General features: G+C 39.6%; 2 protein-coding genes across 6 annotated transcripts; both read right to left on the bottom strand.

The window, feature by feature from the left end:
* Window positions 1-1,574: 1,574 nt before the first annotated feature.
* On the bottom strand, window positions 1,575-10,822 carry LOC104456814 (homeobox protein LUMINIDEPENDENS). Its single transcript, XM_039316731.1, has 13 exons — window positions 10,385-10,822; window positions 9,536-9,563; window positions 9,136-9,266; window positions 8,501-8,853; window positions 8,328-8,421; window positions 8,157-8,250; window positions 7,496-7,625; window positions 7,370-7,421; window positions 7,251-7,291; window positions 7,085-7,173; window positions 5,620-6,045; window positions 3,375-3,928; window positions 1,575-2,826 (listed from the first exon to the last, which is right to left on the bottom strand). Exons 1-13 carry the CDS (start codon window positions 10,556-10,558, stop codon window positions 2,065-2,067), a joined length of 2,928 nt encoding a protein of 975 aa, XP_039172665.1. The 5' UTR covers window positions 10,559-10,822; the 3' UTR covers window positions 1,575-2,064.
* Window positions 10,823-12,089: 1,267 nt separating this feature from the next.
* LOC104456816 (peroxisome biogenesis protein 6) lies at window positions 12,090-21,931 on the bottom strand. Of its 5 annotated transcripts, none has more exons than XR_005553076.1 (19): window positions 21,504-21,931; window positions 20,142-20,771; window positions 19,798-20,041; window positions 19,531-19,672; window positions 19,118-19,301; window positions 18,222-18,404; window positions 17,434-17,721; window positions 17,282-17,353; window positions 16,228-16,314; window positions 15,976-16,098; window positions 15,743-15,853; window positions 15,620-15,658; window positions 15,378-15,499; window positions 15,129-15,273; window positions 14,920-15,000; window positions 13,431-13,566; window positions 13,056-13,103; window positions 12,803-12,957; window positions 12,090-12,605 (listed from the first exon to the last, which is right to left on the bottom strand). XR_005553076.1 is itself a non-coding variant. In XM_010071671.3 (17 exons), exons 1-16 carry the CDS (start codon window positions 21,768-21,770, stop codon window positions 13,477-13,479), a joined length of 2,808 nt encoding a protein of 935 aa, XP_010069973.2. In that variant the 5' UTR covers window positions 21,771-21,930; the 3' UTR covers window positions 12,090-12,605; window positions 13,431-13,476. The 5 variants fall into 5 exon arrangements, 2 of the variants coding, with proteins under 2 accessions (XP_010069973.2, XP_010069975.2); XR_005553075.1 differs by having other exon boundaries at window positions 12,803-12,962; XR_001980850.2 differs by lacking the exon at window positions 13,056-13,103 and having other exon boundaries at window positions 12,803-12,962.
* Between the last annotated feature and the right edge of the window lie 1,131 nt (window positions 21,932-23,062).

Below are 23,062 nucleotides of genomic sequence, written 5' to 3' on the forward strand. Positions count from 1 at the left end.
AGCATAGCCATGGCAATTGAGGGCTAGCATCGCCCAAGTGAGGGTGGCCCTCACCTGTAACGAGGGTGGCCCTCGCCCACGACAAAGCTGCCCTCGCCAAATCTAGTGAAGCCAAGCATTGCCTAGGCAAGGGTGGGCCTCGCCCACCTAATCTAGTGAGGGCAACCTCACCCTTGTCGGCCACTGGAAGAAAGAGAAGGGAAAAAAAGAGATGAAAAGAATTTGAAAATTATTAAAATATTACTAAAAATGTCTATATTAGTGTTGTTTATGTTACGTAAAACAATTGACTTTTGTATTAATAATATTTAAAAATTTTAATTTTAAAAAATTTTAAAAAATTTAAAAATAAAAAAAATTTAAAAATTTAAAAAAAATTTAAAATTTTAAAAAATAAGAAAATTTTAAAATTTTTAATTAAAAAAAATTTAAAAAATTTTAATTTTAAAAAATTTTAAAAATAAAAAAATGTAATTTAAAAAAAAATTTAATTTAAAAAAATTTAAAAAAATAAAAAATAAGAAAATTTTAAAAATTTTAATTTTAAAAAATTTTAAAAATTTAAAAATAAGAAAATTTTAAAAATTTTAATTTTAAAAGATTTTAAAAATTTAAAAAAAAATTAAAAAATTTTTAAAAATTAAAAAATTTAGAAAAAGGGGGGGGAGGTGGCCCGTCAAAATTAATCATAATGACTAAATTGGCACAAATTTAATATGTTTTAATTTTTTTAACACTTTTCCCAATGTAACTAAGAGCTTAGCTTTGTGTATGCTCAATGACCATGCTTATACGTGTTGCCCTTTCTTATAACTTAGACAATAATCAACGCATGCATTGTCTTTGGAAGTTCTACAGAAACACTAGTTTTGAAGCATTACTTTACTATGACTTAGGCCAGATTCTATCGAAAAGCTGCTTATATCATGATTTCAAGTGGCAACAAGTCTCCTCCATTCATTGCTTGCTATAAAAGAAAAGGAAAAAGAAATATCAACAGAATTGTTTCAAAAAAGATTCAAAACTTTGTTTTAGTTGCTCCGGTGTCTCTATTGAACTCGGGTAAGCAAGTCGCAACCCGCAATCCGAGTCAAAGGACATGCCTTGTATACCACCTTATGCATACATCTGCTTCAAAAGTCAAACGTCAAGATGCATCTCGTTGGGAAATAATTGCGACATAATTTTCAGTGATACCCAAGCTATGGTGTTTTACCATTTAGTTGCGAATCCATGTCTGTTTACTACCTACTCTGGGTCAAACAACTGCAGAACTATATTTTTCCCTCTTTTTACAAGAAATCCTTTTGGACATGACTCTTTTCATCCTAAGAACAGTAAATTTGCTATCAAGATCATAGTCGAAATTATTATCCGATTCTGATCTAGACATATCATGATTCGAGTTGACAAATAGATCCTCTCCACTTACTTCCCAAGTTCATTCAATTCGAACCAACTGCACGGGGACCAGGTTTGCCATCATAGTGATCCAAAACATGAAAGTTTCAGCTAGAACAGAGGCCCAAGCCTTTTCGGTCTAATGCCAGTAGCATTAGCCATCAACTTGGAGATTTCTTGATAAGAATCATTTAAAGTACTTAAGATAGTGGGCTGGGTCCCAGAATGTACAATGAAATGCCCTTTTCTTTGGGGCTCAAAAATTAATAAAATATCCGATTAATGGTCAGTTGACTCGCAGCTCCAGGCTGTTTCAATAAAAATTCAATCTTTACAAGGCCCATCAGATTTTTCAACCTCCACCTCCACCTCCACCTCCAGCTTCAACCCCGACCTCGACCCTCCCGAGTTTTCATTCATGGGTTTTACAACAGGACAGCAGCCGCTGATCTTGCGAATTTTTGGTACGCGATCATTTCAGATCTTGTCCCTCACACACTGAATGTATCAAAATTCAATTTTTTTGTGAACAGCTTGATTCTGGACCAGGTTTCGGTTTTCTTACGCCTGTTCTGGAATCTCTCTTATCCACTCCTCCCTAAATGTCCATGCTTGCAAAGTGAACATTCATCGAGTTCGAGACAACATGAATGTCCACAAAACTCAGCGTCTCCAGTCTCGCTGCCACCTGCCTCCATGCCTATTATGGTCCCTGTTATGGTCCCAGAACCCAGAGGAGCTCCCATGCCTCGAACTCTCCGGCCCAGAAAACCGATCAGGAACTGCTCTCGCCTCCGGTATGTTCCTTCCCGGTGGATACCTCGTCGGGCTATTTTCCTGGCTCCAAGATTCGAAATCCTCCCTGGCGTAGTTATTTCTTTCATAGGGAGCCCGAGATGAGGCACTAAAAGTTGATTGGTTAGTTTGAGAATAAGAATGAGGGTGACTATACTGATGATTTATCTCACGTCCACCTCCCCATGAAGAATTCATGTCCATGGAAGGACCGGGACCACCGGAGTACAGAGATGGGTGCGCCCGCTGCATTGGCTGCAGCTGTGGTGATGTGACTGCTGAATATGGAAGTGAATGCATTGGCCTTTTCCCCGTCGAGGTCGGGTTCTGTACTCCGTTCATGGGAGCAAACGCTTCCTGGGCTTGTGATTGAACAGCTGCGGACTCGATGGGAATTCTATGTTGGAGAGATGGGGCCATCATCGAATGTGTATGAACTTGACTTGACTGAGACAGGGAGTTTTGGACATTTCTTGCTTCTTGTCGGACCGTAGCAGGAAAATTGGACGCCTGTAGGGGCGGTGCTACAGTGGTGGAGGCATGCCCTTGGAAACTTCCTGACGTACTCGCTGCCGAAGCCGAAGCGTTGTGCCTGGAAAATGGATTCCTTACACCATCTGACCAAACACCCTGCAAAAATCACCAAACAGCGAAAAAGAAAGGCGTCACTTTGCTATTTTTAGTAATATTTTGTCCAGGGTTAGTTCGTATACATAGAAAAGATTATGAAACATCCGTCATAAGCGAGAGAGACGATTTTCTTTAACGTCGATGCCATGCCACTCCACTACAGTGAATCTGAGGTGGCGAATTTTCAAGTTAAGAAATTTGTCCTGACCCATCTCCTATGGTACATTATCTTGTACATTGGGAGAGGGCCAAAGTGGGACCCATTCTCTTGTGAGAGGCAGAAAGGGAGGGAGTAATATCTTGAGCCATCACCATTGGCGACGGTGCAACCCCGTTTTTCAGACTTGAGGAATTCATTTTTTCACAATTCAAAGACTTGAGCACAGAGAAGGAAGAAGATGAATTCATTTCGTTGATTCGTTTTAGTCGTATGTGTGGTTTTCGATAGCATCACTCCCACTGGCTCAACAGGGGGAACGAGAGCAGCAGAAATCGACCGTTGGCGAGAGTCCTAGTGTCGTAGTGCAGGAAAAACCTAGGTCACGCACCGTTACGGGAGGATTGCTGGAAGGCGTTGGAGATGGGAGGGACACTTCAACCCTCTCTCCTGTTCTGCCACCCACGCCAATGCCAGCGCCGACACCAAGTCCATTCAAATTCCCGGCTGCTCCACCTCCAGCCTTAATCATATCAAGAAGTCTCACTGTATCTGCACTCGATAAGCTCCCGGCTCCCCCCGAGGTCAGTGCGAAAACAATCTCTGGGTTCTTGAGCAGCACAGCCAGCAACTCGAGATCGGGCTCTGCCGGAGCAGGATTACTGTTTTGTGACATCGAAGCCAATCCTGCTCTTGCATTTTCATTAGAAGGAACCTGTGCTTCTGGGACGACATCAGCATCGGGTAACTGTTCAAGTGAAATCACTGGGGTTAGCGAGTCATCATAGTCCATCTCGCGATCCCACGGCTCTTTTGGATTGGGGGGTATCTCTTGGACTGTCCTGTAGATAGTCTCTTTCTCGCGGCGATTCCTGTTTTTCTGGAATTCGACTTCTTTGCTATCCTCACCTCCACCCACCCTCCACTGATCGTCCAGTTTGACTTCTGCAGAACAAACCAGTGAATGGGTTAAAGGGATATGATTTTATAGTTGAAAATAGATGACAATGTTTCTAACTAATGGCGCAAATTTTTTTGTGTTAGTCTTATTTTCACAATGACAGCTCTCGAAAGTAAGCTGGAGACTATGCTGCTTTCCTGCACTCTGTCAAAGTTGCAAAACCCCAGAATCATCAAATCAACTTGCTCAGCTCATTACCCAGAACAATGAGCAAGAACAAGATCAAGAATTATAGGATTCTGTATTTGCCTGAAGAAACTGAGGACAATAAAAGGAAAGTGACTAGCTATAACGATAGGGTACTCATTAAATCTCCTGCCACCTGATGGAAAATGAGAAACATACCCAGATCATCTACTATCCTATCACGCGTGAATGCATTAGGAGTGCAATTGACCATTACTTCATATAAATCTCAAATCAATCAGATGTCACACCAACGTGCTTGCTCATTGTAGGCATCCTCTGCATTTGGTTATTTTTTATGGTAAAAAAAAAAATTATATCCTCAGTCGAACATACCACTGTAAATTTCAACCAAGTGGAATTGTACATTTTTGTGATCTAAAAGTGATCTCTATTTATATTTGCAAGTCAGATGTTGAGGCACCACCATCTCTTCAGGCAACACTCTCAGATCAGTTGCAATCAGGCACCTCTCAGAATGTCATCGCATGGTGAGGAGAAAAAAGGATTCAGAATTGTTCAGGAGATCCAGAAGTCTAATATCACATTCTGGAGAAAGTTCATCGTTGAAAAGAATCAGAATTGTTTCATTCCATTTTGCTCGCGCATAAGAATGCCAACCAGAGATTTCAGCTTCAATTAGCATAATTATCTTAATCCACGCAATTATCAAATTAACGTAGCAACAATTCTTGAAGCGATACAGGGTCAATGAAACATAGTCAGCCGGCAACATAGCCCATTCCATCTACTGATAAGAATCCAATTGGAGATTCTAGTTTTGAGTCAAATGGTCCATCAAATGGGTGGAAATGAAGGAGCCAAACTGAGTAACACTGGTAATTATGGGTGCATATATTAAACAAGACAACGCTCTCCAATTGTGTCAAGCAGATATGCAGGAAAAACTTATTTCCCAGAGTTATCACTTCACGGAGTCACCCTACATGAAACTTAGCAAACTCTTGGTTATTGTTAGCACCTCTTCACTTGCAACTTTTGGGATACAATTTAACCCACAGATGGCCAATATAAGGAGTACCACGGTGCACATGCTTGACCCATAGTACACAAAATTACCTTGATCCACCAATTTTTTTTTAAAGATGAGGATCCTAGAAGTACCATCCCAAGTGGTTAGTTCTAAACATCAAAGGGGTAATTTGACAACGTTCTCTCTCCATTGAACTCCACCAATGCTTGACCCAAAAAAATAAAAAAATAAAAATCCACTAAATGACAAGAAAATTATTATACAAGTCACTGACCACCTCTCATGTCTTGTAAAAGAGACAAATCACATCGCATAGGCTATCTAGCAAATCACTGTTTGTAAGGAAAACCCAAACAAGACCTGCAATATCCTCTTGGTTAATTGACATTTTGCGACTTATACAAAATCTTTATTCCCAGGCAAGAATTATGGTCCTCAACAAACTATTGCAGCAAGTCAGAAAAACCAAGAAAGGTTCTCGAACAGCAAGATTACCTGCCGGTCTCTTCCACGGGATCCGAACCCTCTTACAGCCCTCCAATACAGTCTCCCTTGAATCCAATTTGGTCTTTGCAAAAGACATATCAAGCTTCTGAGGAGCTTCAGAGGGCATCACATTCTTTTGTAGTTCACCTTCGGACTGAACATGAACTGTAGCTGCTGGAGGCAAATTGACTGTCTTAGTCATTGAAGTTTTAATAGAACTTTCAGTTTTTATTTCATTACTCTCATTACAAGAGGACCCGCTCTTTCCATATTTGTTCTGCATGTGCAGTTGCCGCATTTTTGCCTTCTGAATATCATCAACAGACATTGGCCGACTGCGGCTAGCAGAAGCCACTCTGGAAGCCTGTGGGCTTCTGCCAGCCATTTTCTGCCCAGGCTGTTCCACCATCTGCACTTTCCTGCGCTCTCTATTTTCTGACATGGGCTAAGGCAGCAACTACAGCTCATATGGTATATTAATTCAATTAAACAACGGTAGAAGCAAATTCAACTCTCAGACATCTTATGAATCTTCTAATTCATTTTCAGCGCCAAACTATCAAATTGATCAAATTAAACTGGACGCATGAAAATCATAGTCAGGCCAGAATATGATAATACTTTTACAAAGATATATTTTAAGTACAAGATGGTTGAAGAACCCCTAGAAAATCCACTCAACTACTAAAAAATCTATGTTCAATTATCATCCAAGGCAATTGTAGTCCCATCAGTCTTAGCCAATCCGATGGCATTGTGTTACTTCTGGCCCCGTCAAACAAACTGCTTAGTACAAGTTTAGTGAGAACATTTTTCAGTTTCAAACGCTAATATCAACAATTAACAACTCCAAAATCCAAAGGGAAAAATATGACCCACAGCAGGATCACTCTTCCCAAAAGTCATGTCCAACAAATTTTCAGTCCACTGAACAGAGAACTCAGTTCCTAATCTGAGCAGGAGGATATCCTGGCTTTAGGAGAAGAAAAAAAAGGATAACAATGGTAGTGGAGGCTAAGCATCCATTCCTTGGCTGAGCAATGGCCTAGGAGATATGTAGACCTGTCAAAATGAGTCATAGACCCTTTTTTTAACCCATATTTGATGATCAAATCGTTATATGGGCTAGTTATATTCAGTGAACGGATTATAAATGGGTTTAGAATAGAAAAGCTCAAAATATGAGTGTCAATTGGGTTCATATTTAGACTCGACCCATCTCTATAACTCTCTCTTTACTCTCTCTCACCCTCAATCAATCTTGCACTCGCTCACTCTGTGCTCTCACCTCATTTTGGGTATGAGTTTTCCTAGATTGGGTCGAATATGGAAGTGTTTTAGCAATAAATGTTGGAAATGGTCAAAACGAGTTAAATGATATCAATTTGGATCAGACCATTTTTGACTTGACTCGACCATTTGACAAATCTAGGAATGGAACTTAGAAAGTCCAAAAAAATTTCCAAAAGGATACGGGCTGAAGTTACACCAAGGGCATGTTTCCTACTTGAATCATCAGCTGAAGCAGGCAAGAGTTTTAGTGCTTGTGAAGATTCCAACCTCCTGATGCAAGAAATGTTGCTCAAAACACTTTCAAGACACAAAAGAACTATCAAAACTTGATCATAAGTCACCCATACCTAGTAACCTCCAAATTTTCACATGAAGCGAGAATCTCTTCCTGTCAGCACTTAAATGGTTACTACCCTCAATATACAAAATTTGAGCAAACTTAATCATATTATAAAGAGGTACTTACAGATAAACTGTTATCTGAATGCCATGCTTCATCACCCATGATTTCACCAAACTGCCAAAAACAAGGTTTACAAATAATGAGTTCTATCTCCATAATTACAAAAGCGGGATGTGACCATGAACTTGCCTCTGCTTCACCATCATTTCTTTCTGCATTGCATTACGAGATCTCACGCCATTGGGCTTCTTATTAACCTGGGCCCGTGCAAACATTTTGCTCCATTTTGATAGCAAAGCCTTTGCCCTGTTTGATACATCTGATCTCCAAATCAGATAAATGAGTTTCAACTTTAACATGAAGAGAAGCATATGATACATGCATGCAAGAGTTTCTCACTATCTTACCCTAAAAAGAGAAAAGTAACTGACCCTCAACTAATACACAAAAAAGATATGAGAGAAAAACTAGACAATCAAGCTCCCAAGAAAATTACAAATGATTTTGGTTTGGTTAGTAATTCTTAAACATTTTCTCTTTAAACAGTCAAACAGCAGTTCCGCAAACCCCACCCCCCCCCCAAAAAAAAAAAAAACCCTAAATAAAAAGAAAAAGAAAAAAAGAAGAAGGGGGTTTGTGCTTATTCACCTCCTGAGAAAGGAGAGTATCTCTGCTGGAATTAATCGCATGGAATGAATAAACACAATAGCACTTTATTTGAGCAGCCAACCAATCACACAACAGTAAACCATCCCAGGACCAGGTAAGATGAAATGAGGAGCAAATATAAGAGACAACAATCGAGAATGCACGGAGTGAAAATTGTGCACTTCTATAAGCAAAAGCACACCTGATGTCCTATAAAACCGCAGTCTGTTAACAGTTTGGAGAACGGCAGACAATTGACTAGGAAGAGCTTTATGTAGAGGCAAATGAGAGAGAACCTGCAAGTGGTACAAAATAAGCTTAGCAACTTGCAATGCTTGGTGCAATTTAATTTGCGACTTCGATCATTTTCTACCTCAAGGATGATAGAAAGCACACTGGTTTGTTCTTCAGCGGATGCTTGGCTCAACCACGTTGCCAAGATCATTACACCACCTTTAGTCATAAACCTAGAAGCATGAATAGAAGTCAAAACAAATGGGAAAAGTTCTAGAAATACAGACAACAAAGAATCGGGTAAAAATTTACCAAGACAGTACTGAAGAATTCTCTATCCGCAGAATCCACTCCATTAACTTCACCTGCCCAGAAAATGTTTCTTCTTTCCCCATAAGCGTGAAGATATTTTGAACAAAATCTTTATCAGCCTCATCTATGCCAGGCAAGAGATCATTTTGCACAGGGCAAGGTGAGGCATCTCCAACATCTGGCGCAATAGAGTTCAATGGAAGTAGATCGACAGGTGTTGACGTTGCTGATTCAGAATTTACTGGGGGAAAAACATTAGAATCTTTTGGAGCTTTCAATCTAATGGCTTTCTCCCTTGAGAGTCGTACGAACTTTCTCACTCGTGACCGTTGACTATTAAAAAAATCTCGAACCTTCAAGTACATAAAATGCAAAGAGGTAAGGGGATATATATACTAATATCAGTAATTAAAGACAAGTGCAAACTATTTTACTTATCCATCTCGATAGATTGTCAATACAAGTCCCATGTCTCATTTCCAACAAACATGAAAAGATTACATAATCTCTGTTAATGCACAGAAATAGTGAAGTACTTGAAAGGTCCAAACTTCAGGCATACAGTGAGACTTCAATTGATTAAAAAAAAAAAAAACAGCAATCGAAGAGCCAAAAGAGCCAAACGGAGAAACAACCTGAGTAACTGTGACTCCAAAAAGAGCACTGATTTCCCGAGATTCCTTCTTGCTAATTGCATCTTTAATAGAAAAAACTGATTGCATATACTTCACAGCCTTAGGATTTAGCAAATCTCTAGGTCTTTTTCCTGAAATTTAGTAATCAACAGTCAAGATCAGACCAGCAGCAAAAGATGAAAACTAAAAGAAAAGAAAACCTTTTTGTTTTGCAGCTTACATAGCTGCCGGAAAAAGGAATAGTGTAGAGTTCTTGCAGGATTTTATGCGAAAATGTTACAACAAAACTCACACAATAATGACAACAATAGCACAACAAACTACTCAATTCACCAAATAACTGTCAACCCTGAGATTTCACTAAAAACAATTGGGTGCTAATTATTCTATAGAGACTTACCAATTTTAATTGACAATGCTCCAGCCGCCTGAAAATCATACATAGAAATCTGTTAGTAGAATTTAATTTTTTGGAAGAAAAACCACCATAAATCAACTTAGAGCCATCTAAAGCATGGACAGTATAAGAGATTTAATCTTCTGAAGTGCAGCTCAACTAAACCAAAATTACAAGAATACGGTCTTCTTGTTCTTTAATAAATAAGAAGAAGACACTGATCTTATATGTTTTTGGGAGAGATGCATTAATTGGACGAAACTTAGCATAACAAGGAGATGCACAAACCTGCCAACTATGTGAAATATGAAGAATCAATACATTTGCAACTTCCAAAAATTGACTGACAGAAAAACACTTAAAAAACCGAACTTTCAAAACCATAAACCACACCATTCAATAATCTTTCCAAACACATCGTGAAATCGCAGTTAACTTGAACCCCAAGACCTTACTGGCGAATGGAAACAAAAGCACAGACTTTTTGCAGGCATAGCCAGCAATGATCAGATGTTAAACCCACCAGTTCTTCTCAAAACTGGTATTCATCTTAATACAGAAGGGGAAGCCTCGACATCGAACGATAAACTACACATGCAAAAAGGTAGCTTCCCGCATGACTCGTGAACCATCTTCGCGCACATTGAACAGAGAAAGCCTCATCGAGGAACGGCCTCAAAGTCAAACATCACTTCCAAAGACCTCAGCGAAATCCTCATACCCCAATTCCGAGCAAAAATCAAGTCCTAGCGAGGGATCCCCAACCCTTCCCCCGAAAATCACCCCCCAAACGAAACCCACCCCTTGCATGCTCCGAAAACCCTAAAACTCTAGGTCGCTACCGAGACGCACCATTTCCTGGGCGAGAGGGTTCACGCCGGTGAGCCGGCATTGGGCGACGACGATGCTCTGGAGCCGGTCGATTTGGCCGCGGAAGAGCGCGTGCTGGGACTCCAGGAGCTGCCGGAGCGACTCCGGCGAGCTCCCGATCTCCTGCTCCGACAGGTCCTCCCCCAGGACCTCCATGCGCGAAAGCGCCCGATGCGGAAGGCTCGCGGGTCGGTGCGGTCGATCGGCGCGGCTCGCGCATTACCGATTCAGCTGGGGAAGCGCGAGCGCGGGCATGAGCTCGAGCTCGAGCGCGGGCGCGGGCACGAGTTCGAGCGCGCGATTTGCGGGAAGCTCGGGGACGACGTCCGTACGAATTAGGGTTTGGAGAGAGAGAGGAGAGAGAAAGAGAGAGGTGGAGCGAGACCGTGGGCAAAAGAGGCCGCTCACCAAACTCTTGTGCGTATGTAGACGCCGGCAACCGTCCCCAGGAAAACGTGAAAACGCTGGGCGAGGCTCTGGTAAAAAAACTACAATATTATAATCTAGGGATAAATGACATGAATCAATTCCCAGCTTTGACTCGATATATAATATAATTTTTTAACTTTAACCTAACATACAACATCGATTCTAAAATTTTAATTTATTCAATAGAACTTTTAATGAATGTTGAAACCAATCCCAAAACTATATAAAATTATCCAATATTATTCTTTTGTTAATCTTAGTTTAGGTCCGATAACTATTTTGAACATTTATCAAAAGTTTAGGTGCCGTATTGAACAAATTAAAAGTTCAGTAACGATATTGCACATTAACTTAAAATTTAAAGTTCATATTACATATTAAATTAAAGTTTAAGAATAACTAATGTCATTATCCCTATATTTCACAATGTATTTTTATTGTTCTTATCTATATCTAATGCTATGGTAGAGAAGAATATCATGTTTTTACAATGCTTTACTGCTATATTTGTATCTATTTTCCACTTATTTCTTCAAATTGATAGCCCATCAAATAAAATTTTTAATTTCCACTCCAAAAGTTAGGTTAATTATGTAATATAATCCCTGAATTTTTAATTTGTTTGATACACTCCCTCAATTTTTAAGAACATGTTCAAACTAGTTCTTAAATAACATGAAATTATACAATATTATCATTTCATTAAATTATATTCATAGAACAAATTAAAAGTTCCAAAATCACTTTACACATTATTAAATTACAGTTTAAAAATCATTTGTGTTACTTTTTCCTAAAACTCACCGTGTCACCTCAAGAACAGTTGCATGCGAATGACGCGAGCGTGAGAATCAGTACTTTAGATGCAGTGTGTCGTAAAATTGCATTAAGGATCGTACCATAGGAATTCAGTAGTCATGGCTAGGGCGCTACTTCTTATTCCAATTTTTCCTTCCAGTGGTAAATTCTTATTTCCACTCCATCCTAGAATCCGACGCGATATAAACACGAATAATTTGATTTGGCACAACATGTTTGATGATTTAGATATGTTGACAAATTTGGCTCATTTGCAGAGCAATTTAATTTTGGATCAACTTATCAAGAGGAAAAATTGGAATTTCAGTAGCTTCCACAAACAAAAGCTATTGATTTACTCGAAATGTTGGTAATATTCAAGAAAACAAATTACCGTCGCCAACTGAGTCGAGCACGAGTCTTTAGCTTAACATTAAGTAGTAATTTAATTTGAGAAAAGTCAGTGAATGAGATGACAATTTTATTTAAAGTTAGTAAATCCAAATTGTCCGTAAGACAAACAAATGAAATTTGGTAATTTGCTGGAGAAATTAGTAATTTTCATACCATGAGAATCGGTAACTTCATATGAGAGGTGATAATTATTGACTGTTGCCTTGATGACTATGTGCCGCTACTAAAAATCGACTACATTTCCTGAGATTAAGAAATGTCCCACCGGTACCATGAAGAACTGGGACAAAGCGGCTAACCGCTGGTTGCCTTCTCCGGTTCCGCTCTTATCCATGAATTCTATGTCTGCTTTCGGCTCCCAGTGGAGTGGGATGGTGCAGGCTCAGTGATTGAGAATCAGATAGTGCCAGGAACGTCAAATCTCTCAAACTGAATGATGCCCCCGCCCTGTGATGTTGAATCTAGAGCAATCGTTCCAGGATTATATGCGCTGATCCAGGACCAACTGAAGCAATGGTCATCCTTTAATCAGGCTATTACGCATGCTCCAAAATTAATTCACCTACAAAAGATTGCAGATTATAAAGACAAAACCAAACAATCCTACATGCTAACGCTCGGTGAAAGGACAAGACTCTCCAGTAACTTGATGCACGTGGCATACTGTAAAATTTTTATCAAATGAACATCTCACGAAAGCATTGCTAATAAGAAACAGAAACTCAGAACACAGAATTATAGAAAAAGACAAAAGGATACCGGTTTTTTATTGGAAAAAGGGTAGAAGGGGGCAACTAGCACTAGCGACTCCCTCTGGATATTACTATAAGGACAGGACACCAGGTAGGGAATGCTCGCTTTAAGCTATAATTGCTCTATAGCATCCACGACCGAAAGGTCAGAGGTTGGCTAGTCTGTTCTGCAATCCCACCGAGATGCTATCAGTCAAAAAGTTTCTCAATACGAGGTATGCCACAACTAGGCAATGCAACACGAGTAGTTTAGAGGTTACCTCACGATGGAGGACTCTCTTAGTATGCTTGAAATGTGAAATTTGGTCATTACACACCAAATAAAAGCAAACTTAGAAAGTAAACGCAATTTAAACTGCCTCAAGCAAATTTTTGAAAAGCAGATGATTAGGGCCAGAAAGACCACCTACTGCCAGGTTAAACACAAACTCAAACCACTGGACAGATCCTTTTAAAGCAACATAAGGCAGAACTTTCAAGATTTAAAAGAAATGCAACACCACTGGACAGTGGTCCATACATTGAGAGGAAGCCTAAATAATTGAGTAACTCAACGCCAAAAGCTGGAAGTCCAATAGTAGAATGGGAATATGAAAACAATATAGTTAAGAATCTTAAATGAGTTTAGGACTTACCCATAACATGAACTGATAATCCACTGTCCGCCATGGTTTCCTTAATTTATTTTGAATGACCTTCAAACTGATCCCTCAGCAACTCGTACTTCTTGAGCTCAGCCATGGAGAGGGAAGGGGAGAGTTCTCCCAAGACCTGCCAAGGTAGATCTGAATTCAGGCATATACAATCCAGGAAAGCATATTCTTGTCATTTGCTGCGCTCATGCATGAGAATGAATTTGAACACCAGATAAGACGCAGGAATAGTTGTGACTTGATTTCTGATCAGAAAGAGGCACTGCCAGCCATGCCAATCAATGACTTGTGAGAAGTGAAATTCCATAATATTAAAGTACCAAATACTCAAGATAATGTTGATTTCTGTGGAAGGGCATAGACCAGGGTTGGGGATTGAACATTATTACTGTGGAAGTGGCAATTATTCTCTCTCGACATGATCTCATAAAAAGCAAAAAGGAAATCTTCCATATATTGAACTTTAGTCTTACTTTTACAAGGGAATGTCATACGATGATATATTGCCTTCCGAGCCAAACTCATTCATGTTCAGAAAAGTTTATACTTTATATAGGATTAATTGATAGACAATTTTTTTACCTAATGAAACTATGGATAACTTTGCCACATCAAATATAATTGAACGGGTGCAGACAGGACAACTACTCCTGGAGTACAGTTGGCCAAAGATATTAAGACCTAGGGTGAAATACTCCAACACTCCTCATATCTCCGACAACATTGCAGTGATAATATGTCGGGAAAATTCACTTGGACACCCCGAGTCAGGGTCTACTGGATGGAGCCACTACATTTTTCTGACTGATTTCAAATTCAGAGGTTGTTGTGGTACCCTAGAATTCATAACCCTAGCTCCTCCCTCTCTCTTTTGTCTGAGAAAATCCTCTTCTCCTTTTGTGGCTGAATCGGAGCCCGCTATCTTCTCTTTTGCCGAGGTATCGAGATTCAACATTAGCACCCATTTACACATTGAAATCATAGAAAACCACAACAGATTATGTTTCCTCCCCAATCTCAGAATAAGTTTCTGAACATTCTGCAAGTTCGATACCCACTTAAGTTCCTTTTTTCTTTTTCTTTTTTTTCCCCCTGGATCCGAGCTTAAGTTGAGTTGCTCAGTCCTGTAGCCATTATAATCTTTTAGGGCAGTCAGAAATATCATTCATTCTGAAAGAGACTTCCCATTATCGGTCCTAAGAGTTATTAAGTCAAAGTTCCTATTTCATTTTTCATTACTAAATCCCCACCTTTTGTCTTCTTTAAGCCAAATTTGAGGAGTGTTGGGCACCATACTTCTAATGGCTGGGAACCCACTACATCTTATGCTTTTTATGTGAGTCCCTGAATTAAGCTTGTAGAACAGTGAAAATTCTTTATTGTAGATAAAACCCTACAAACAAGAAAGTGATAAGATAGAATCCTCATGTGTTCCTCTAATTTGATTATGAAAGGGTCAAAGAGCTATTACCTCCACAAAATCTTCATATTCAACCACCACAGAGTCAGCTGCAAGGTCCTTGGAAGAAGAATCTACGTCTGAACTTAAAACCTGCACACAAACCATTAGAAGAAGCATAAACTACATGCACCAAGAAGCCAATTTTTTTATAAAAAAAAAAGAAAAGTAATTGGGTTTGCTAAAAACTTTACATCAGTGTTACAGAAGACACAACTGACCTTGCTCTTTGCAGCGTGAAACCAAGCATCTGCACACAGGGCATACATGTCTGCACCAGTAAAATTTGGCGGGCATTTCATGGCTATGGAGTATAGAGATACATCTTCATGCAATTTAAACTTCCTTGTAAGTGCTTTCAGGACCCTGGAAAAGGTCATACAGAAACTGTAAAATCTCCAGGGAATTATACAACGAGTGAAAATAGAAAGTGACTTGCACAAATGGCAAATGCAAAGACAATAGTTCACCGTTCACGATAAGATGCATCAGCATTGACCCCAATATAGAGTAATTTGTCAAATCGACCTGGCCTTAGAAGTGCTGGATCAATAAGATCTGGTCTGTTGCTAGCCCCAATTATAAACAAATCCTAACACGCCAAAAGGATGTGAGGGTAAATGTACTCCGCTGAGCTAGCAGAAACCTCGAGAAAGTTAAATTGGGAAAGATAACTGGAGGAGAAAGTGTAGGCATCTGCACTGTAAATAACCTGTGTGTCATCATTTAATCCATCGATTTCCGCAAGCATCTACAATAAGAAGACACCTGTGTTAATGCAATAGCTTAGAGTGGAACATAACAGAGGCTAACATGAACTGGTTTCTCTCTTTACCTGAGAAACAACTCTATCCATTACGCCACCAGAATCTCCCGAAGCACCACGAGCTGGAGCCAGAGAATCAAGTTCGTCAAAGAAGATAACACAAGGACGAGCAGATCTTGCCTGCAGAACATGTGGAGTATCTTAATATTAACTTTTGAGCTAGAAAAATTATCAAGAATGACCTCAGTTGAACATTTTTAAAAAATCTTAAGAGGAATATTGAAATAAAGCAAACATTTCACCTTCTGGAAAATATCTCGGACATTTTTCTCTGACTCTCCAATGTACATATTAATAAGCTCAGGTCCTTTCACACTAAGGAAATTCAGGGAACATTCTGTTGCCACAGCCTTCGCCAGCAAGGTCTGCAATTTGGAAAGGAATCACATATAACCATGCATACCTTGTCCATCTATTAACGGAAGCCTATATAACAAAACGAAAGCAGATTTCTGGACAAGGACGGCAAACTGAAATATGACTTCAGAACTCACTTTTCCGGTTCCAGGAGGACCATATAGAAGAACACCAGATCGCTTGCGCAATCCTGAAGAGAACAAATCCTTGTGGAGTAAAGGCAACTGCAATTTGACAATATCTCAGTGAGTGTTAAACTTTTGATTGGATCTGTACTGGTTTTACTTTTCCTTATTTGTTTCATACAGGTTTACTTTCAAACTTCTGTGCTAATTAAAATTTCCATCCAAGAATAAGAATAAAAGGAGTACAAGGAATATGCAAAATCTAGCATCAAAACAATACAAGCAATCAGCTGTCAGGGTGATAACTGCACCACATTGGCACACATATAAACCACAATTTGTTGCTTACATAGTATACAACCCCACCCCTGGACTTTCTCATTAACGTCATCATAAATAAGCTTCTGAATATACATCTTCAACACAAAACTAGTTCCTTAGACTCTTAAGTCGAATTCTTATGCAAACTGCATAAAGTGTCAAATTCCTGGATATAAACATAATTACATGTTTAAACCAGCAATACTCATGTAACTAAAATAAATAGTCAAAGAGATGGTCTATTAAGCAAATCGACAGGATAAATATGAAAGTAGATGCTGAGGACAAGATGACAAAATATGGCAAAGTTAACTTTTTTCTTTTCTTTTTAATCAAAGTCGACCCAAGTGTATATTGATCTTGAGGGTGGTGTTATGCATGATTAGCTAAGAATTTCAGTGGCCAGAACAATTTCCATCTCCCACAGCCCATCTTGCAGAAGGCATACTTTCAGAACTAAATTTTAGTTGTTTATGCATTCTTCATTGTTTCTTTCATCTTCGTTTAGGTCAAATATAACTCATAGTCAAACAAAACCTGCTAAATGTGTAAGCCCCCGATGTGTAAACCACACCAATATATTAATTGACTAAATATTTCTATGTGCATGCTAATCAGTAAGTGTAGCCATGGAAGTCGATAATACGGAAGGCTAGGCATTTTCCCTTTAAAAGGAACAAGGATAGGCCTGATTTATCAACTAGTACTGATAACAGATAACAGATAACAGAAAATAAGATTCCACCTGAACAGTATCCAAAATTGATTTTTTTACATCCTCAAGACCTCCAACGTCTTCCCACTTCACATTAGGAACCTGTGACAAAAGCTCGAGTTAAGGTGCATCTCCAAGTAATAGAAGATATGATTGATGATACTGTTGCTCAGTCCACTTACTTTAGGAGTACCCAAAGCCACTGCATTCCTCTTCTTTGACCGTTCCAAGGCTTGGGCCAAATCATCTTTCCTGAGAACCTGATCTACAGCCTCTTTTACATCATTTTCTGGCACAGTTTTGTCTTCTGCAGATTTGTGATGCATATTCCCAGAATCAACTTCGTTTTTATGCAAAATGCTCCCAGGCATTATGTTTGCGCCAGCATCGGCAATTAAAGCATTCAGGTCCCTGGGAATAAAGCCAGATGTCTGTCCGACTATATCTCTTACAAATTCTTCTGGACTACTCTGCAAGAAGCAACGATCCAAACAGTCAAAGTCAACAATCATGTGGAATGAGCCATACTAATGTAAAGCAAAAGGATATTTTGAATGTAGGCCCATCTTTCCTAAATTCTCAAGATCTTTGTTTGCCATGAAATAGATTATTTAATTAGAAAATAGAGATTTAAGATAAGAAGGGGCAAGTTAGTGTTCCAGCACCCAATTCAGAGCATAATTGAAAAGCTAATCCAATGAATAATAATGATAAGAAAATGTGCCAGGTGACCTCAACAATGCAAACAATCACCATAGACGATGTCTTATTTCCTAACTCTAAAGGCATCCTAGAAATCAACTCAGGAAGAGAAAGAGAGAAAGGGTGTGGGGGGAGGGGGAGAGGGGTAAAGTCAGGTACTAATCAAACTAGAGATTATAAATTAAGACTTGAGAGCATTTACATTCACTAAGCAGAGGTTCCAACAGGAATAACATATCGCCGAAAAAGTTAGGATTTATATACGTACATTAGGCAGCAGATCAGAAATGCTCTTCAGTGACTGGCTAAGCATCTCAATCCTTTGTTCCTCAGTTAGAGGACCCATAGTTATCTCATGACTGAAGCAACGTCTAATGGTAGGAGGTAGGCCTTCAGTGCTATCCGCAGTTGCAACTAACAACACCTTACGTGCATAAGTATTTCCAGCCTGCTTCATGAACAAAATATAGATGCACCAGTTATTAAAAAATTCTAAGCAATTCAGTATGAATATTGGAGATATACCAAAAGAATATCCATAATCAAAATTTAAATTCAGGAAGCACTGAAAACCTTCCTCTTGACAAGGACTTTAAGCTTCAGGGTTAGAACCATGGAATCATTTGAGCCCAAGATCCATATTTAATCATCATTGCAAACAATTAACATATTTTCACCATCTATTGGAGCTTACATGTAATTGTGAAAATAAGAATTCAGAATATACTAAAGCACACTTAGAAAACCATAGGAGGTACTATGGGAGAGTATTTTAATGACTAAACTTCCTTCCTCTATGAGCATTTTTCGTGATTCTACTACTTAGGTGAAGCAAAAGTTTTTAATTAGTGTTTGTTGTTAGTCTCTTTTTCCTATTCTTGTGTATTCATCATGTTCTTTTACAGTTTTCTTCAAGTGATTTTATCTGATAAATCATATTCAGCAGAAGTTTCGTTAACATTTATAACCACCAATTTTGCTGGCCCTTCCTCTTTGCTTATCTGAATTGTAGCACATCAAGATCCTTAATGAAGGGAAAGTTTTTAAAAAAGAAGAAGACTTATTGTTCCTTGACTAAGGTCATTAAAAGGATATGATCAATTAACAGATTACAAGCAAATGAGTTATTCTTCTGGGAAAGAGCTTGATACTTTCTATCCATACCAAATCACCATTCAAGTTTTCTGAGGCATAAACATCCTCATCTTCATTATCTTGGATAGTGAATTCCCTTATGACTGATGCAAGTTCGGAAGAGATGCCGTTTTGATCATTTGGTAAACCCTCATTAGATCCCAAATTCCGAAAAGCATCAAAGTGGCAGAGGAGAAGTATTGACGGTGAATATCTACAAAAGGCAGCAAGAGTGACTCAGCAATAATGGATAAGTATCGACGGTGGATATCTACAAAACCCTCATTAGATCCCAGATTCCAAAGATACTTTTTCCCCATAAATGTGAATAGAATCCAGAAATAATAAATTGCTAAAGGAAGAGTATGCATTTTACTCATTCTTATTGAATGATTCATCTTATGAACCAACATAGAAAACAACTTAAGAGATTACTTCTTCACCTTTCTGCAGTGTTGAATGCTTCAGCTAGGGAAATGGATGTTTTTTTCTCAGAGGAAGACATTAGACTGTTACAGCTGAACTCCACTACATGCAGACCCAATCGGCGAGCAACAAACCTAACTACAGTTCTCTTCCCACATCCTGCAAAATCAGTAACTAAAAACCTAAGCAACAAGAAACTTAAAGAGAGATAAAATGTCAACAAATAATGCAGTGTTAAGGACATCTAAATGCTAATAACAATTTCATATTTGGGATGCATTCACCTGTCAAACCAGACAACAAGACAGCCACTCTAAATTTAACAGCAAGTGCTGATGAACACAGAGATGGTGTGAGCACAGAGGCCAAAATCTTCACGGTATCTCCTTGCAAAGGTGCAAATGTTTTTGGGTGGTCACAAAGTAAATCTGGAGGAATGCAAGATTGGACATTCCCTCCAAGAACAAGGGCAGTTTTAGTGCGGTTGACTCGAAGAACAGGGTTGTCTGATGGCTCCATAGCCACCACCTGAATACCACAAACTATCAGTGTAGCCAGCCTTTGCATTAAACTTGAAGATCTCTCACAAATATCACATTCAAATCGTGGGAATAATGAGAGCATTTACCTTGAAGTAGATGACATCATCATTTGGCAACTTTTGGCTGCAGCGAATGCAAATAACTGAGTTGCAACTCCATTTAATCTTAATACTGAAAACATCACCGATCGTTAGATGTCTATCTATTTCAAAGTACTTTTGGAGTGCAAGATCAATCATTTCTTGGCGATCCTCAGCTTCAACTGATGAACTTCCTTTCAGAGATCCAATGGTGCCACATTCTGGTATCTTCACAAAAGAAATCCGCAAGTGTGATGCATAGTTTGGTAATTGTCCCAGAGGTTTCAGCTCCAAGTCAATTACTGGAATTTCACCACCCTGTTCCGACATTCCATTATCTACCTTAGGTCTGAAGAAGGATGTTAAAGCGTCTTCTCCATGGTGAACTAGGGTTCTGAAGCATGACAGGTGCAAACCGAGGTTGAATGCTAATAAAGGAGACAAGTAGGCTACTTCACGATCTGGCAAAGCTGGCTTAGTTGGAGGGACACTACACGACGGGAAGATCAATAATTCCTTTTCACACTGGGAAAAGGGAAGCTTTACTTGATCTGAATGCTCAAGTGTGGACGGAGGATCGAGGACAACTACTTGAGCCATTCTCACAGAGTTCGTGTCGAGATTCCTTATATGCACCTATTCCACAAAATGAAGTATAACTAAGTCAACGACTAGGCTCAGAACAATTTCACATGCTTCCAGATGAAGAAGTTGGTAAAAACTCAAAAAAAAAAAAAAAAAAAAAAAAAATATTTCTTTTGCTGGCAGAAAGCACCTCACTTTTCATGAGGGAAAGGGCGAATGGATGCAGACACATCCAAGATACTCCATTAGATGTAACGTCTGTTTTCATTCATTTTCTCCTTTAAAGTCCTTTGTGCTGAAAGAAAATCAATAGCAACCACCAAATGTAGCTCGACAATTCCACAACCGTGACAACCATCCCGATTCATTGTAAACCGGATACATCTACTGTCGTGAACTCATCTAGGCAATCACAAATTTCCACCGCAAAGGAGTAGCTTCGGTACTTCACAAGCATCTCAATCACGACCGCTCATTTTCCTGCTGCTTCGCCAATTCCACATATCTATACTAATACACTTGCTAATTCGTGCGTTTAAGGAATCAAAGAAGGAACCTAACCATCGACAGCTCAAGCAACCTCTACCTCTCCGTCCAACTCAATCACATTAGTTGCTTAAAACAACAGCAAAGAAAGCAAACTCCAAAACTCATCACATCCTCCTCTCCTCCTCCTCGAGCCTCCCACCGATAGCGACACCAAACTCGCCTCGAACTCGTCCGTCTCCTCGAGCGGAAAAAGGGAGGGAGAAAAGAAAGCAAGAGAGGTTCCTGCAACCTTACCAGGGAGCCAGAAGTCATGGAGAGCCGCTTCAGAGCGGACGTCGAGAGCCCGACCAGCGCCGCGTCGTCGAGCCTCGCCAACCTCGGGTCCGACTCCTCGGCCCTCTCCCTCGCGAACCGGAGGATTCCGGCGGGCAGCTTCAGCTCCGGCGACGGCGACGCGCCGTCGGGGACAAGCCCGCCGCCCTCGGGGCGGGACGGGCCGAGCACGGAGTCGACGAGGGATTTGGTCGAGGAGAGGACCAGAGGCCGCCTCCGCTCCACCATTTCTCGAGAGCGCGTGGAGGAGCGGAACCGAGCAGCAGAGCGAGAGGATGCGCGCGTTTCTTCCGGAGCTTGCGGGGGTTTGGGGAGGAGGATCGAGGTGATCCTTACGCGCGACTCGAGGAGGAGGGGATGATGACGAGGTTGCGATTTACGGCTTAGTCGTCGTGTGAGTCTGAAGCTGCGCGGGCGTTGACCGCTTTCTTACCGGTTGCTGTAAAAGAATATTTATCTATTTATTAATAATAGACGTTATATATGGTGAGAATTTGTGAAAATATTTAATTATGAAGGCATAGGGAGGCAGAGAAAAGTTTTGAATACAGCGCCACTTTATTTGATATTACGTGAAATTTTATAAAATTATTATTAACTGTTCTAAAACTTTAAACCGTCAGGTAAATACGTGATTTTAATATTTAAATATTCTAACACATATGTTTAGGTTAAGTAATTAAAATGAAGGATCACTTTTAACAAAATTCTAAATGAGTTTGAAAGAACTTATTTAAAACAAAATTAGTGAGACGCAAAGCGAGGACACTAGTTGAATTCCAAAAAGTGATTTGAGAACATATCCATGAAGAGATTAACAGCCTCGAATGCAGTGCATTGTGTTTTAAGTGATCTTTTCGAATTCCACTGACGAAACTCATAACTTTGCCTGGATCAAAAGTAATGCTCCATTGAAGTTGAGGTTCTTTAAATTCGTTTATTCAAGTGCAACTCGTAGATTTGAAAGTAGTGATATGTTAATCGATTTATAAACATGTACTTTGGATTAGAAATATAATAACTAAATCCATTATTTTTCGCATTTCTTGTAAAATTAAACAAAGTAAAAGCTTAGGCCCGAACCGACCGGTTCATTCACTCCGGGCCATTTCTTGCATTACTAGGCCTGGCTAAAACTGGGAATGTCCTCGATCTGATTTTGAGTCCTAAGTAGTCGTGGACAGATATCTTAAAAGCAGAACCCACAGAAATGATTTTGATCAGCTAACCTGAACGAGAAACGAAAGGCAAGAAGCATGATCTTTTGGTGTCGCCTCTGTATCTGAAGATCTTTGTTCCTAGCATGGACAGACACGACACGCATGTAAACCTTACCTGCCGAAGCATTCGTCATGTCTAATGATCTGCTTCGGTCATTACGCTATAATATCAATCACTCCAGAAGCAACCAGATATTCCTCATCCCCCACCCTACCAGTCCACGCTTCAATCTCCCGCCGGTCAGGGTTTCGAATTTCTGACCTCTCAATCCGCCATTATTACGCTTGTCATGAGACTGG

This window comes from Eucalyptus grandis, chromosome 7 (genome assembly GCF_016545825.1).
Source record: "Eucalyptus grandis isolate ANBG69807.140 chromosome 7, ASM1654582v1, whole genome shotgun sequence".
Taxonomy (NCBI): Eukaryota; Viridiplantae; Streptophyta; class Magnoliopsida; order Myrtales; family Myrtaceae; genus Eucalyptus; species Eucalyptus grandis.

Bases quoted from the DNA above. Each gene is read 5' to 3' on its own strand.
- LOC104456814 (XM_039316731.1), bottom strand. From the start codon at position 10,558: ATGGAGGTCCTGGGGGAGGACCTGTCGGAGCAGGAGATCGGGAGCTCG. The intron at 8,251-8,327 runs GTAGAAAATGAT...TACCACTTGCAG, and splicing joins TGCTTTCTATCATCCTTGAG to GTTCTCTCTCATTTGCCTCT. The intron at 2,827-3,374 runs GTGCGTGACCTA...TGATTTTTGCAG, and splicing joins CCAGCAATCCTCCCGTAACG to GGTGTTTGGTCAGATGGTGT.
- LOC104456816 (XM_010071671.3), bottom strand. From the start codon at position 21,770: ATGGTGGAGCGGAGGCGGCCTCTGGTCCTCTCCTCGACCAAATCCCTC. The intron at 15,659-15,742 runs GTAAAGAGAGAA...TTCTTATTGTAG, and splicing joins TGGATAGAGTTGTTTCTCAG to ATGCTTGCGGAAATCGATGG. The intron at 15,001-15,128 runs GTCAGTTGTGTC...GTTTGTGTGCAG, and splicing joins TTCACGCTGCAAAGAGCAAG to GTTTTAAGTTCAGACGTAGA.